The sequence below is a fragment of the Callithrix jacchus genome, chromosome 8, assembly GCF_049354715.1.
Source record: "Callithrix jacchus isolate 240 chromosome 8, calJac240_pri, whole genome shotgun sequence".
In the NCBI taxonomy this organism is placed as follows: Eukaryota; Metazoa; Chordata; class Mammalia; order Primates; family Cebidae; genus Callithrix; species Callithrix jacchus.
Window position 1 is genome coordinate 140,162,319 of NC_133509.1, and position 13,299 is coordinate 140,175,617.

General features: G+C 55.6%; 1 protein-coding gene across 14 annotated transcripts in view; it reads left to right on the forward strand.

The window, feature by feature from the left end:
* Nucleotides 1-1,888: 1,888 nt before the first annotated feature.
* PACS2 (phosphofurin acidic cluster sorting protein 2) overlaps nt 1,889-13,299 on the forward strand; it is a 90,650-nt gene continuing 79,239 nt past the window's right edge. For all 14 annotated transcript variants that reach the window (XM_035261715.3, XM_035261720.3, XM_035261717.3 and 11 more), the window contains exon 1: nt 1,889-2,220. In XM_035261715.3, coding sequence (XP_035117606.1) covers nt 2,102-2,220 — 119 coding nt within the window. In that variant the 5' untranslated portion in view covers nt 1,889-2,101. The remainder of the gene's footprint in view (nt 2,221-13,299) is intronic.

Sequence of the window (13,299 nt, forward strand, 5' to 3'; positions counted from 1 at the left end):
TCCACTTGGAAAATACAGAAGACCACAGTCTCATCACCTTAAGAACAACAAAGGTAAACGGAGTCATACGTGGGATGCATGGTGTGTTTCGTGCCCCCGCCTTCCTGCCTGGCAGAAGCATTTATGCAGACCCACCGTACGGGTACTTGGTGCCACTCTGGTACAGAATGTGTGGGTCACATCCTGACCCCTGGCAGCTGCAAAACCTCACAGGCCACCCTCTCCTCTTCCGTCACTTGGGATGGGACCGAGCTGTCATGTCTGTTAAGGGCTCACAACGGTGCCTGGCACAGCGGAGGGGCGAAGCTCAATGGTGGCAGCTGGTGCCAAGCTCCACTGTGCATGGCTTCGTCACCCCACGTCTCCTCACTTGACCCCCCATTGTACTCTCCGCCTGAGTTAGCTGCTGGCACACAGGCACGATGTGTCAGGCGGCCCATCCGTCTGACTACAACTGCATAGCCCCAGGTCCAGCAGCTGTGTACACCCAGTTCTGGGGTCAGTGGGTACCTGTCTCCTGCCCTGCCATCACAGACAGCCTGTCCTCCTGGGGTACGCTAACCCCTCTCTGGACACGGTCACTTCTACCCCTACCCTGTCTCAAAGGTGTGAGATCCACAGGCCCTCAGCCCACAGAGCAGCCATGTAAGACAATACCCCAGTCAGCTGGCCAAGGTCAGACAGACCCTCATGGCTCTCAGCATACCACCCTAGAGGAGGCGGGAGCATGTGGGAAACACAGATTCCCTTGTTCTCTCCGAAGTGGGACCCTGGCTTTAAACAGTCGCAGCTGTTTGTAGCTCTAGATACAGGAGTTACAGCTGGAGGCTGAGCTCTCTCAAGGGAGGAAGCATTGGCATGAGGGCCGCTGCAGAAGGAGCTGACGGGGCACTGGGGTGGCAAGTCCTGTGGGCCAGAGAAGAGACCGGCTCCAAGTCAATTTGCTCAGGCGTGATCTGTTTCAGTAAAACTAGTTGTAGACAAGACACGAGGCGGAGAGAAAGCAACTGTGTAAACTGTGAAACAAGGAAACAGAGAGGTGCCAGAAGAGCGTTTCCTAAATCCTGGCGCAGCATCTGTTGCCTCTGGCCAGAGCCACTGCCAAACAGATGGGGGAGGCACCCTCCCTCGGCCCCGGCGGCTCCAGCCATTGCCTCCTCTGCTCGGGTCACCAAGTTCACCGCGAACCCCAGGGCCGGGAGCCGGCCTTGGCCCCTGACTCTTGTTCTCCATTGTCCTGAGTAAAACTCCCAACAGCGACGCTGACCACGGAGGCTGGGACGCGAAGAGGGCGCCGGGGGCATCTGGGAGCCCTGGGGGCTGAGCTCGGGAGCCTGATGCCCCCGCGGCCGCCAGCCAGGCCCGGCCACCTCCCTGCATCCTCTCGGGGACCGGCGGGGACAGCACAGCGGCGCCCACCCAGCGGGGGTCGGCAGGGGACCGGGGCGCGGGTGCAGCGGGGCCGGGAGACTCGGGGCGTGGCGCGGTGCAGGCGGGAAAGCGTCGAGGCCGGGGATTCCGCACGTGGGGAGGCGGGCAGCGCCAGGGAGACGATGAGCGTTCCTTAGGGGGCGGCGCCCGAGGCTGGCCCGGACCCGGCGCACTCCCGCGTCTCTCCCGGCGCCTGCCCGCTGCTCCCGGGGGGCGGGGCGGGGCGCACCGGGCGGGGCCTGTGCGCAGGCGCGCGAGTGCGCGCTCCCGCGTGCCGGCGGGCGGGGACGCCCCGCCGGGCGCCGCAGGAGGAAGCGCGCGCGCACCTCACTTCCGGCGAGCGCTGCGCCGGCGGCGATTGGGCCCGAGGCGGCGAGCTCGCGCCTACCCCAGCCAATCCGCCGCCTCCGCGGGGGTCGGAGGGCGCCGGGCGCGCGCGGGGCGGCCGGGGGCGCGCGGGGCGCGGGCGGGGCGCCGGGCGGGGCGGGGCGGAGCGGCCGCAGCTCGTCGCCGCCCGCGGGCCTGTCCGACGCCCGGGCCCGGCCCGTCCCCTCCGCCGCCCGGCAGCCATGTGACCGCGCCGCCGCCCTCCGCGCGCCCCGCCCGCCCGCCGCGCATCCGCGGCCCGGCCGCAGCCCCAGGCCGCCGAGGGAGCGGCGGGGCCGGCGCCATGGCCGAGCGAGGCCGCCTCGGCCTCCCCGGCGCGCCCGGCGCGCTCAACACGCCGGTGCCCATGAACCTGTTCGCCACCTGGGAGGTGGACGGCTCCAGCCCCAGCTGCGTGCCCAGGTACGCGCCGCCTGCCGCGCTTTGTTCCGCCCGGCACCTGCCGGGGGTGTCCGGGCCGCGGCCTCCGCGCGCCCCCCCGGCCCGGGCCGCCCAGCGGAGCCCCCGCCGCCCCCCGCGGCCCCGCCAGCCCGCTGGCCGGACGCGCGCAGCCGCCGCCCCCCGCAGCGCCAGCGAGCGCGGCCCGGGCCCCCCAGGTCCCAAGCGCCCGAGCCGGGGGCCGCGCTCAGCTTCCGAGGACCCTGCGGTGCTCAGGCCCGGCGGGACCTCGGGGCTCCCGGGCGGCGCTCACCTGGCTCGCCGCAGCCACACCTGCACACCTGCCTCAGTGCAGCGCGGGCCGGGGCCACGAGGGCGCTTCCTCTCCCGGGTACCACACGCTTCCTTTCGCGTCCGGCCACACTGTCAGACCCCAGCCTGGAAGCCAGCCCCGGCGCACGGGGCGCGCAGGTCTCGGTTGTATGGTCCGTGCAGCGCGCGGTGGAGATGCCCGGTCCTGCGGGGCGGGGTCGTCCTCGCCGGTACCTGGTTGGCGCTGTCTCTCATGTGGAGACGTCGCCAAGTCAGTACTGCCGTTTGCGCGCCCCCGTTGATCTTGCCCCTGCATGAAGGCTGGCTGCTCTGCACTTGTTGGGCGCCCTGTCGCCCAGCGGTAACCACCGGACAGGGTTTATCCTCCGGCCATAGCCCAGCCTCCTTTGAACTTGTAGGCTCCCTGTTTCTCCCGCTCAGTTGGAAACTTGTGTGATTTCTTCGTGACTTGGTAGTTCCTGCTCAGGAAGCTCCCAGGCTGAGGAGAGAGTCACACTCTCCGGAAAAGTTCTGGTTCTAGAGTAGACAGCAGGGTGAAAGAGGAGGCAGGTGGGGATTCTAGCTAGCAGGATTAGGGTGGGAGTGTGCACGCGCTCTCCCTGGGGAGATGGGAGGGTGAGCGGACCTCCCAGGCACTGGAAGTGGCCATTGTGCCTTGGGGGGGGGGAGAAGGTGGCATTGAGTCGTTCCACCGCCCGCTAGTCTGCTGTAGGTGCCTCTGGTGCTCTGCCGTGGCTCCCACAACCTGCATTTCCGAGCGTGGTGTTAGAATTGCCCTCCTGGACTGCAGGGCTGGGACCTCAGGGCACTGGTTTTGCTGAGTGGACAGGAAGGATGCCCACCCCACACGACTCTTGCACCTGTGTCCATGTGAGACCTAAGGGTCAGCATTTGCCCAAAGTCTAGGGCTGAGCACTGCTGATATGCCTACTTGCCCCTCTTCTGGGGAGTATCATCTCCCCAGGCCTTGGCGATTGCCCTAGTGTCAGGTCTCACAGCCCCACAGCCCGTCTCGTCTCTGTCCCTCTGAGTCACTGCCTCACCCACAGCCCCAGGACCTTCTACTGGCTGTGGGCCCTCCCCTTCCCCAGCACTGCAGCACACAGCCTGCCCTTGCTGTCTCCACAGCTGCTTCCTGGGGCTCTCCAAATGAGCAGCAAAGTCTTTAACCCGAGGGAGGTGGGGGCCTTATCAGCCCCACTGTGGAGCTGTCCTCTATTCTCGATGGGTCTAGTCTAGAAAGCCCTCTCTGGTGTCTGTGAGGAGGGCATGGGTAGGGCGGGTGGGGTAGGATCGGGGCACCTGGGCTGGGCAGCACTAAGTGCTAGGGGTCTGTGGCTCTGGCCTGGACAGGGTGAGGGGGGAAGGGTAGGTAGGAGGACAGGGCTTGTTCTGTGGGTGTGGGGTTAGTTGATGGGCGGAGGGGCGGCTGGCGCAGCTGTCAGGGTGGGAAGATGCAGTTTGTTCGTAGAAGAGCCTCAGCCTCGTGATAAGCTCCTGCCCTTCCCAGTCCTGGAACACAGCCCCACGTGGTGGGCTTGCCTCAGCTTTTCTTTGTGCTTTTTCCGCCTGTTCATGCACCCTCAGACAGTCTGCTACTTAGTTTTGCTTATTTGGGGACTCTACATAAAGGATTTCATTCCTCCTGTGCTCTTTTGTACGCCTCACTTTGCCCAGCCATTAAGTTTCTGGGCTGCGTCTGTGCTGATGGCTTCCGGTGTGTTCTCTGCTGCATACTATTCCCTGGCATGATAGCAGCCCGGCTCTGATTCTGTCAAGGGACCGTGGCTTGTTTCCAGTTATTTGGCTAACTACAAGCCACGTGCTGCTGTGGACATCCTTGTGCCTGTCTTCTGCCTGTGACTCTGGATGGCCAGGGCCTGTCTTAAGCATGTGCTGCCAGCTAGCAGGATTAGGGTGGGAGTGTGCACGTGCTCAGCATTACTGCTGGCAGTTTTCCAGAGTGGTTGTGCCTGTTCCGGCCCCCACCAACAGGGACGAGAGTCCCCACTGCTCCGTATTTGTGCCAGCATCTGACTTTTTAATTTTTGCCCGTCTGGTGGGTGTGAAATGGTATCGTAGTTGTGACTTGAATTTCTCTGATTACTAATTTAGGCCATTTGTACTTCCTTGTCAGTGAAATTCCTGTTCTTTTGCCAGTTTTCTTTCTGTTTTATTCTGCTTGATGAGTTTCAGCAGTTTCTTTAGGGATAGTCATCCTTTCTTGGCTAACTGTTGAAAACGTCCCTGTCCAATTCTGAGCTTTTCCCTGCTCTCCGAGCAGCCTTTCCGTCCTTCCGCTGCACCCCCGTGTCGGCCGGGCAGAGTGTGCACACTGACTGTCTGCCTGGCTGCGGTGCTGGTCTCGTTTTAGTTCTCCTGGGAGGCGGCTGGAGAAGTCTGTCCCCGGGAGCTGCTACCGGGGCATGCCAGGCTGTTGCTGGGGAGGCCTGTGCGCTGTTTCCCTGCGGCACTTTCGGCTCAGCACTGTTAGAAATGGTGCTCCTAGGTGGGCCATGGAGTATGTGACAGTGCCCATCTGTGGCCTCCGCCGGCCGGGTTCCCAGAGCATCTTCTGGTGCCCATGTCCCTGAGCGCCCTCACCCACTCTTCGGCAGGGACTGGGCAGCTTTGTACCTTGCTCTTCCTGCTTCATTGTCTTTTCTGTTGGTGTTTATTAATTTGTTTTTATTTAATTTATTTATTTATTTTTGTAGAGACAAGGTCTTCCTATGTTGCCCAGACTGGTCTTGAACTCCTGGGCTCAAACGATCCTCCCGAAGTGTTGAGATTCCAGGTGTGAGCCACTGTGCCTGGCCATCTTTTTGTCTTTTAGAGGCAGAGCCTCATTTTGTGTCCCAGACTGGGGTGCAGTGGCTCAATCATAGCTCCTTGTAACCTCTAAATCCTGGGCTCAAGCGGTCCTCCAGCATCAGCTTCCTGAGCAGCTGGGACTAAAGGTGTGCCCCACCATGCCTGTCTAATTAAAAAAATTTTTTTTGTAGAGGCAGGGTCTCACTATGTTGCCCAGGCTGATCTCCAACTCCTAGCTTCAAAAGGTCCTCCCATCTCAGTCTCCCAAAGTGCTAGGAGTACAGGCACAAACCACCATGCGTGGTCTAGAATTACCTTTCAGTTTCACACAGAGCCACATTGGGTTTATAATTGGAAGTTCTCTGACTCTGTAGAGCAGGTTGGGGAGAATTGACATTTGTATGGTACTGTCTTCTAATTCATGAACAAGCTGTCTCTCTGCTTGGGTCTTTAATGTATTTTGAGAGTTTTACAAAGTTCTTCTGTCATGCATATCTTTTGTTAGATTTATTCCTAGATGCTTGTATTTTAGAAGTCGTTGGTAAAAGTCAGCTTTTTATTATGTTTGTTGCCAATATTGTAGAAATTCAGTTGATATTTGAAATCAGTGATTTTACTATTTTTAACCTAGTAACTTATCTATAGATTACTTTGCGTTTTCTAAGTGTATGTTTTATCTTTTGCAGAAGGCAAAGTTGTTTCTTTTCAGTCTTCATACTTTTATTCTTTTTTCTTGCCTGACTGTGGATTGCCACAGTGCAATGTTGAATATGGATAATTGTGTGGATACCTTGCTGTGCTCTGGCCTTAAGGAAGGCCTCCAGTGTTTTACTCAGGGGTGATGATTTCGGAGACTTTCTGTGGATGCCCTTTATGCAGTGAGAACGCCCCATCCTATTCATGGCTTGCAAAGGCTTTAAAGAAACTGTTGGCCGGGCGCGGTGGCTCAAGCCTGTAATCCCAGCACTTTGGGAGGCCGAGGCGGGTGGATCACGAGGTCAAGAGATCGAGACCATCCTGGTCAACATGGTGAAAGCCCGTCTCTACTAAAAATACAAAAAATTAGCTGGTCATGGTGGCGCGTGCCTGTAATCCCAGCTACTCAGGAGGCTGAGGCAGGAGAATTGCCTGAACCCAGGAGGCGGAGGTTGCGGTGAGCCCAGATCCCAGATCGCGCCATTGCACTCCAGCCTGGGTAACAAGAGCGAAACTTCATCTCAAAAAAAAAAAAAAGTTTCATTAAGAGCATTATGTAACATTTCTCATTTCATTGTTAGTGTGGTAAATTCCATAAATTGATGTATGTATTTTTTGAGATGGAGTCTTGCTCAGTGCCCCAGGCTGGAGCGCAGTGGCGCAATCTTAGCCCGTGCAGCCTCTGCCTCCCAGGTTAAAATGATTCTCTTGCCTCAGCCTCCTGAGTAGCTGGGACTACAGGCACGCGACGCGCCACCACGATCGGCTAAGTTTTGTATTTTCAGTGGAGACGGGGTTTCACCATATTGTTCAGGCCGGTCTCGAACTCCTGACCTCCTCATGCCCCCGCCTCGGCCTCCCACAGCGCTGGGGTTACAGGCATGAGCCACCTCGCCCGGCCCATCAATTGATTTTCTGACATTAACCTATTCTTGAAAAAAGTCCAGTTTAGTCATATTGTATCACCCTTTTAAAAAATTGGTGGGTATTTATTTATTGTTTTGAAACAGAATCTTGCTCTGTTGCCTGGGCTGGAGTACAGTGGCCTGATCATGGCTCAAGCAATCCTCCTGCCTCAGCCTCCCGAGTAGCTGAGACCACAGATGCATGCCCCTGGCCCACTAGTTTTAAATTTTTTGTAGAGACAGGACCTCACTATGTTGTTCAGGCTGATCTCCAACTCCTGGCCTCAAGTGATACTCCCACTTTGGCCTCTCAAAGAGCTGGAACTCCAGCTCCGTCCACATTGCTGGGTTTAGATGATTAATATTTTGTTGAGGACTTTTGCGTCTTTGTCTGGGGTCTGTATGCTTCCTTTCTTCTGTAGTCATTGTCAAATTTTGGTGCTAAGATTTCCTTGCAAAATGAGACGAATATTTCTTCTTTTGCTGTATCGTGGTGTAGCTTATGTAAAACGGGAATCATTTGTTACCTGATGTTTGGGATAATTCACTGATAAAATAACCCGACTGGCTGGGCCTGCATGGTTCACACCTGTGATCTCAGCACTCTGGGAGGCTGAGGTGGGTGGATCACCTGAGGTCAGGAGTTCGAGACCAGCCTGGCCAACATGGTGAAACCCTATCTCTACTAAAAATGCAAAAATTAGCTGGGTGTGGTGGCAGTCGCCTGTAATATAAGCTACTTGGGAGGCTGAGGCAGGAGAATTGCTTGAACCCAGGAGGTGGAGGTTTCAATGAGCTGAGATCGCGCCATTGCACTCCAGCCTGGGCAGCGAGAGTAGAACTCCATTTCAAATAAATACGTAACCAACCTCGAATTGAAGTTTTTTTGTGGGAAATTAAGCTACTGATTCCATTTCTTTACTGTTTGTAGGACACTTCTTACTTCTTAAGTGAGTTTGAAAAATTGAGCTGGTTGCAGTGGCTCACGCCTGTAATCCCAGCGCTTTGGGAGGCTGAAGTGGTTAGATCGCCTACGGGGTTAGAGACCAGCCTGACCGATGTGGTAAAAGCCCATCTCTACTCAAAATACAAAAATTAGCTGGGCGTGGCGGCGCACACCTGTAGTCCCAGCTAGCTACTTGGGAGGCTGAGACAGGAGAATCCCTTGAACCCAGGAGGTGGAGGCTGCAGTCAGCCGAGGTTGCACCAGTGCACTCCAGCCTCGGCAACAGAGTGGCGTTCTGTCTCGGAAAATAAATAAAATAAAAGTCGTATTTTTCTGAATATTTGTTTCATCCGTATTTTCAAGTTTATTGGCATAAAGTTGTTCAAATACTTGTCATTTTTTATATTCTTTTTAAAAAATTTAATTGATTTGTTTCTTTGAGACGGCGTTTTGTTGCCCAGGCTGGAGTGCAGTGACGCAGTCTTGGCTCACTGCAGCCTCTGCCTCTGGGCTCCAAGTGATTCTCCTGCCTTGGCTTCCTGAGTAGCTGGGATTACAGGCATGGGCCACCAAGCCTGGCTAATTGTTTGTTTGTTTTGAGCTGGAGTCTTGTCATTGCAGCCTCCACCTTCTAGGTTCAAGCTGTTCTCCTGCCTCAGCCTTTCTAGTAGCTGGGACTACAGGCGTGTGCCACCACCACACCCGGCTGATTTCTGTATTTTGATTGTTTCTCCATGTTGGTGAACTCCTGACTCGAGTGACCCACCCACTTCGGCCTCCGAAAGTGCTGAGATTATAGGCGTGAGCAACTGCGCCCGGCCAGTTTTTGTATTTTCTAATAGAGACAGGGTTTCACCATGTTGACCAGGCTTGTGTCGAGCTCCTGACCTCAGGTAATCCACCTGCTTGGCCTCGCAAAGTGCTAGGATTGCAGGGGTGAGACACTGCGCCCAGCCTATTTATATTCTTCTAGAGACCAGGTCTTTCTATGTTGCCCAGGCTCGTCTCAAACTCCTGGTCTCAAGCAATCCTCCTGCCTTGGCTTCTAAGGGATTATAGGCATGCATTACCCTGCTTGGCCATTAAAAAAATTAAAAAAAATTTTTTTTGAGACGGCGTTTCGCTCTCGTTATCCAGGCTGGAGTGCAATGGCGCGATCTCGGCTCACCACAACCTCCGCCTCCTGGGTTCAGGCAATTCTCCTGCCTCAACCTCCCGAGTAGCTGGGATTACAGGCATGAGCCACCACGCCCGGCCTCCCAAAGTGCTGGGATTACAGGCATGAGCATCGCACCCGGCCTCCCACAGTGCTGGGATTACAGGCATGAGCATCGCGCCCGGCCTCCCACAGTGCTGGGATTACAGGCATGAGCCACCTCGCCCGGCCTCCCACAGTGCTGGGATTACAGGCATGAGCATCGCGCCCGGCCTCCCACAGTGCTGGGATTACAGGCATGAGCCACCACGCCCGGCCTCCCACAGTGCTGGGATTACAGGCATGAGCATCGCGCCCGGCCTCCCACAGTGCTGGGATTACAGGCATGAGCCACCGCGCCTGGCCTCATTATCCCTTCTTTAACCTTATGCAATATTTTAAAGGTTCTTACTGTCCAAACGCGTTTTCCGAATTATTTTCTACTGCCAATTCTCTTCTGTTTTTTTCCCTACTTATTTCTAATTTAGTTAGTGGTAGTCAGAGAAGGTGGTCAATATGACACCAAGTTTCTAACATTTTTTTGGAACCTGGCTAGGTGTGGTGGTCAGACGTTCAAGACCAGCCTGGAAAACATGGTGAAACCCCATATGGACTAAAAATACAAAAATTTGACAGACATGGTGGTGCGCACCTGTAATCCCAGCTACTTGGGAGGCTGAGGCATGAGAATCACTTGAACTTGGTAGTCGGAGGTTGCAATGAGTCAAGATTGTGCCACTGCACTCCAGCCTGGGTGGTAGAGTGAGGCTCCATCTCAAAAAACAATTTTTTTTTTTGGAACTTGCTTTATGGTTCAGTATGAGGTCAATTTTCATACATGCTCTGTTTGTACTTGGAGGGAATGTGTGTTTGGCAGTGGATGGTGCAGTATTTGACATCTGTCCTCAGATCAGGCTTGCTTTTTTGTGGTCCTCAAGTCTGTCCCTTTTTTTTTTTTGGAGAGTCTTGCTCTGTTGCCAGGCTGGAGTGCAGTGGCACGATCTCGGCTCACTGCATCGTCCGTCTCCCGGGTTCACGTGATTCCCCTGCCTCAGCCTCCTGAGTAGCTGGGACTACAGGCGTGTACCAGGCTAATTTTTTGTATTTTTAATAGAGACGGGGTCTCACCATGGCCAGGATGGTCTCAATCTCCTAACCTCATGATCTGCCTGCCTCAGCCTTCCAAAGTGCTGGGATTATAGGCAGGAACCACTGCGCGCTGCCACTTCATATATTTTTGAGGTGATGTTATTTAGTACATACACGTTTAGAATTATAATTCTAGGTGTTTTGAAGTTTTTATCATTGTGTAACTGCTTTTCTATCTAGTAATGCTTTTTGTCTAGTAATGCTTTTCTATCTAGTAATGCTTTCTATCTAGTAATGCTTTTTGATGTCAGCATTCTTTTGGATAATTTTTCCCTGTTACCTATTTTTCTACCCTTTTTGAAAACCTTAAAAATGTATATCCTTACATGTTAGGTGTGTCTTTGGTTTACAGAATGTGTCTAGATTTCATTTTCATTCACTCTGACCATGTTTGCTTTTCACTGGAACGTTAATTCCACTTATGTTTATCCAAATTGCTGATGTTTGGATTCATGTCTACTGTTTTATTTTGTGCTTTTTATTGTCATGTATTTTTGTTTGTCTTTCTTTTGTGTCACCTTATTTTGCGTTGATTTTTGTATTTCATTCCCCCCCCCATTATTAGTGAAATTTATCATTACTTTTATTTCAAAAAAGAGAGCGAGACTCCGTCTCAGTGAGTCGAGATCGCGCCACTGCCTTCACTCCACAGGCCGGAGCGCAGTGCTGCGATCTCGGTTCACTGCAGCTGCCACCTCCCAGGTCAGGTGATTCTCCTGCCTCAGCCTCCGAGTAGCTGGGACTGCAGGCAAGTGCCACCACACTCGGCTAATTTTTTTTGCATTTTTAGTAGAGACGAGGTTGCTCCATGTTGGCTAGAGTGGTCTTGAACTCCTGAGCTAAGATGATCTGCCCAGGTGGGCCTTTCAAAGTGCTGGATTACAGGCATGAGCCACCGCGCCCGGCCGGCCCTGTACGTTTTAATGTGCGTGGTGTATTGTGTCTTTACTTTCCTGCTGATCTACAGTGGATCTTAGAGCACCTTATTCTAATCCAGCCCTTTCATATTTATATGCTTTCTTTACGGTGTATTTTGGTTGTTTTAAGAAGCCCACAAGATGTTGTTGCTTTTTCACTGTGAATATCTGATGGGCTCCGAAACTCAGCACTCCCTTCGTTCCTCATCCTTCTTGCATCCCAGGAACATTTTCCTGCTTCTCTTTCTGTCTGAGGATGTTTTTATTTACCTCACCCTGAGCGGGCTGTAGGGTGCCGGGGTGGCGTGTGCCCCTCCCATGGGTCCGGGCAGGGCGTCCCTGGCTTTGACTCCAACTTTGCTGTGAGAGGTCAGCAGCCATGACATGCTGGAGGGAGGCGTCCGGTTGGCTTTGTGACCATGTCACTGTGACCATGTTGCCAGTGGTCGTCTCATGGTGGGTGCTGGTCTGGGTCCTCTTGTGATTGCCTGAGTCAGGGTTACTGGGCTTGCCGACCTTGTGGACTGATGGTCGTCATTAGTCCTGGGATGTCCTCAGCCACTTTCTCTTCCGCTGGTGCCTCTGTGCTGTTCTCTCTCTCGCCTCTGGAGCAACACCTGGACGTGTTGCTCTTCCCGCTGGACCCTCTGCATCTGTAAATGCACAGGGTAGTGTTAGGGGGCGGTGGCCGGTTGGGGCAGTAGCTTGTCCCCTCCCCTAGCTTCTGTCCACGTGCCGGCGTGTCTCCTCAGCATGCGTGTTGCCTGTTGGCCCCACCGGCCTGTACGAGACTCACGGCGGTGCCCCATCTGCCTTGCTCAGTGCCCACAGCCCACACAGTATAGCTCCTTGGCAGACGTTCCTGTAATGGAACCAAGATGCCACGCCAAGGAGTGTGGTTTCATTTTGAGTGGTGGGGAAGTCGCTGGACTATTTTGAGCGTGTGTGCTGGGGAGAGCAGTGCTGCTGGAGAGGCGGACCACAATGGAGGGGGAGACTCTGCCTCGGCGTGTGCGGGTGGACGTGGGCGGGAGCTGTTGTTTGGGGCTTGGGACTGGACTTTCCGAGGTGGTCTGCAGTGCTCTGGGGAAGACGGGCTGCTCTGAGGGAGGGGCTGAGGAGGCCGACCTGGGCAGCTTGTGGCCTGTGGGCTGGGCAGCACTTGGGCTGGGGCCAAGGGTCAGCAGGGCGGTGCCCTTAGCCTGGAGGATGCACATAGCCTTGGGGATTGGGAGGACCTGGCCTGTCGCCGTGGCCCACACAGTGCGTCCACGCCGGCCTGTCTGCACAGGCATGCTCCGCTTTCAGGACGCAGGCCTGGAGACTTCTGCTGTTAGCACTGCGGTCGCCTGGTAGCGGGTCTCATGCTGGGGACTGGCTTTTGTGCAGGAGATGGGGGGCAGGGGGCTGCAGTGCCCTTGGGCTAAAGGGTGCTTTCCTTGGATCTGGGCACTAGAACCAGCCCTCTCCCTCTCTCTGCCCACCGTTGTCGGCATGCATCCCAGGAGGGTTTGACGGACTGGGCAGCCATGGTGCTGTGGCAGGGGTGGGGTTGCTGCAGAGACCAGGTCTGCGGTCAGTCACAGCCACTGTGGTCTCATTGGACCCTGTGACGGGTGTGCGGTGGTGGCAGGCAGTGGCGTCGCCGAGGCAGGGTGCTCAGGTGCAGGTGGGAAGGGGTGGCAGGAGAGGGGTTGTACAGTGCTTTCCCCAGGACCGGGGGCAGGTGTGGTGTGCTTATTCCCACCTCGACGTGGAGGGTCTCTGTAGGACAGGTGCCCACTGAGGGCAGCCCCGATGCTTGTGAGCCGCTGGCTCTGCAGTCCGGTGGGGCCTGGTTGGCTCAGCAGCTGCTCTGAGAGGCAGCCCTAAAAATAGCCGGGTGCAGAGAGGCCGTCCCCTTCTGCTCTACAGGGCGTACGGATGTGTGCTCAGCTCAGGCCCGCTCTGCAGTGAGTGAGACCGTGGCTGCTGGTCATGGTGCTGGGGTCGTCAGCAGCTCCTCGAGGGCTGCAGCCTGTGGAGGCTGGCAGTGCCTAGTCTCACCCGGCAGATGGGGGCAGGTGCTCCAGGAGCTCTGGGTAGCACTGGCTGCTGCTGGGCTGCTCTTAGGCCTGGGGTGTTCGTGGCTGTGGCCCCAGGCCCTCT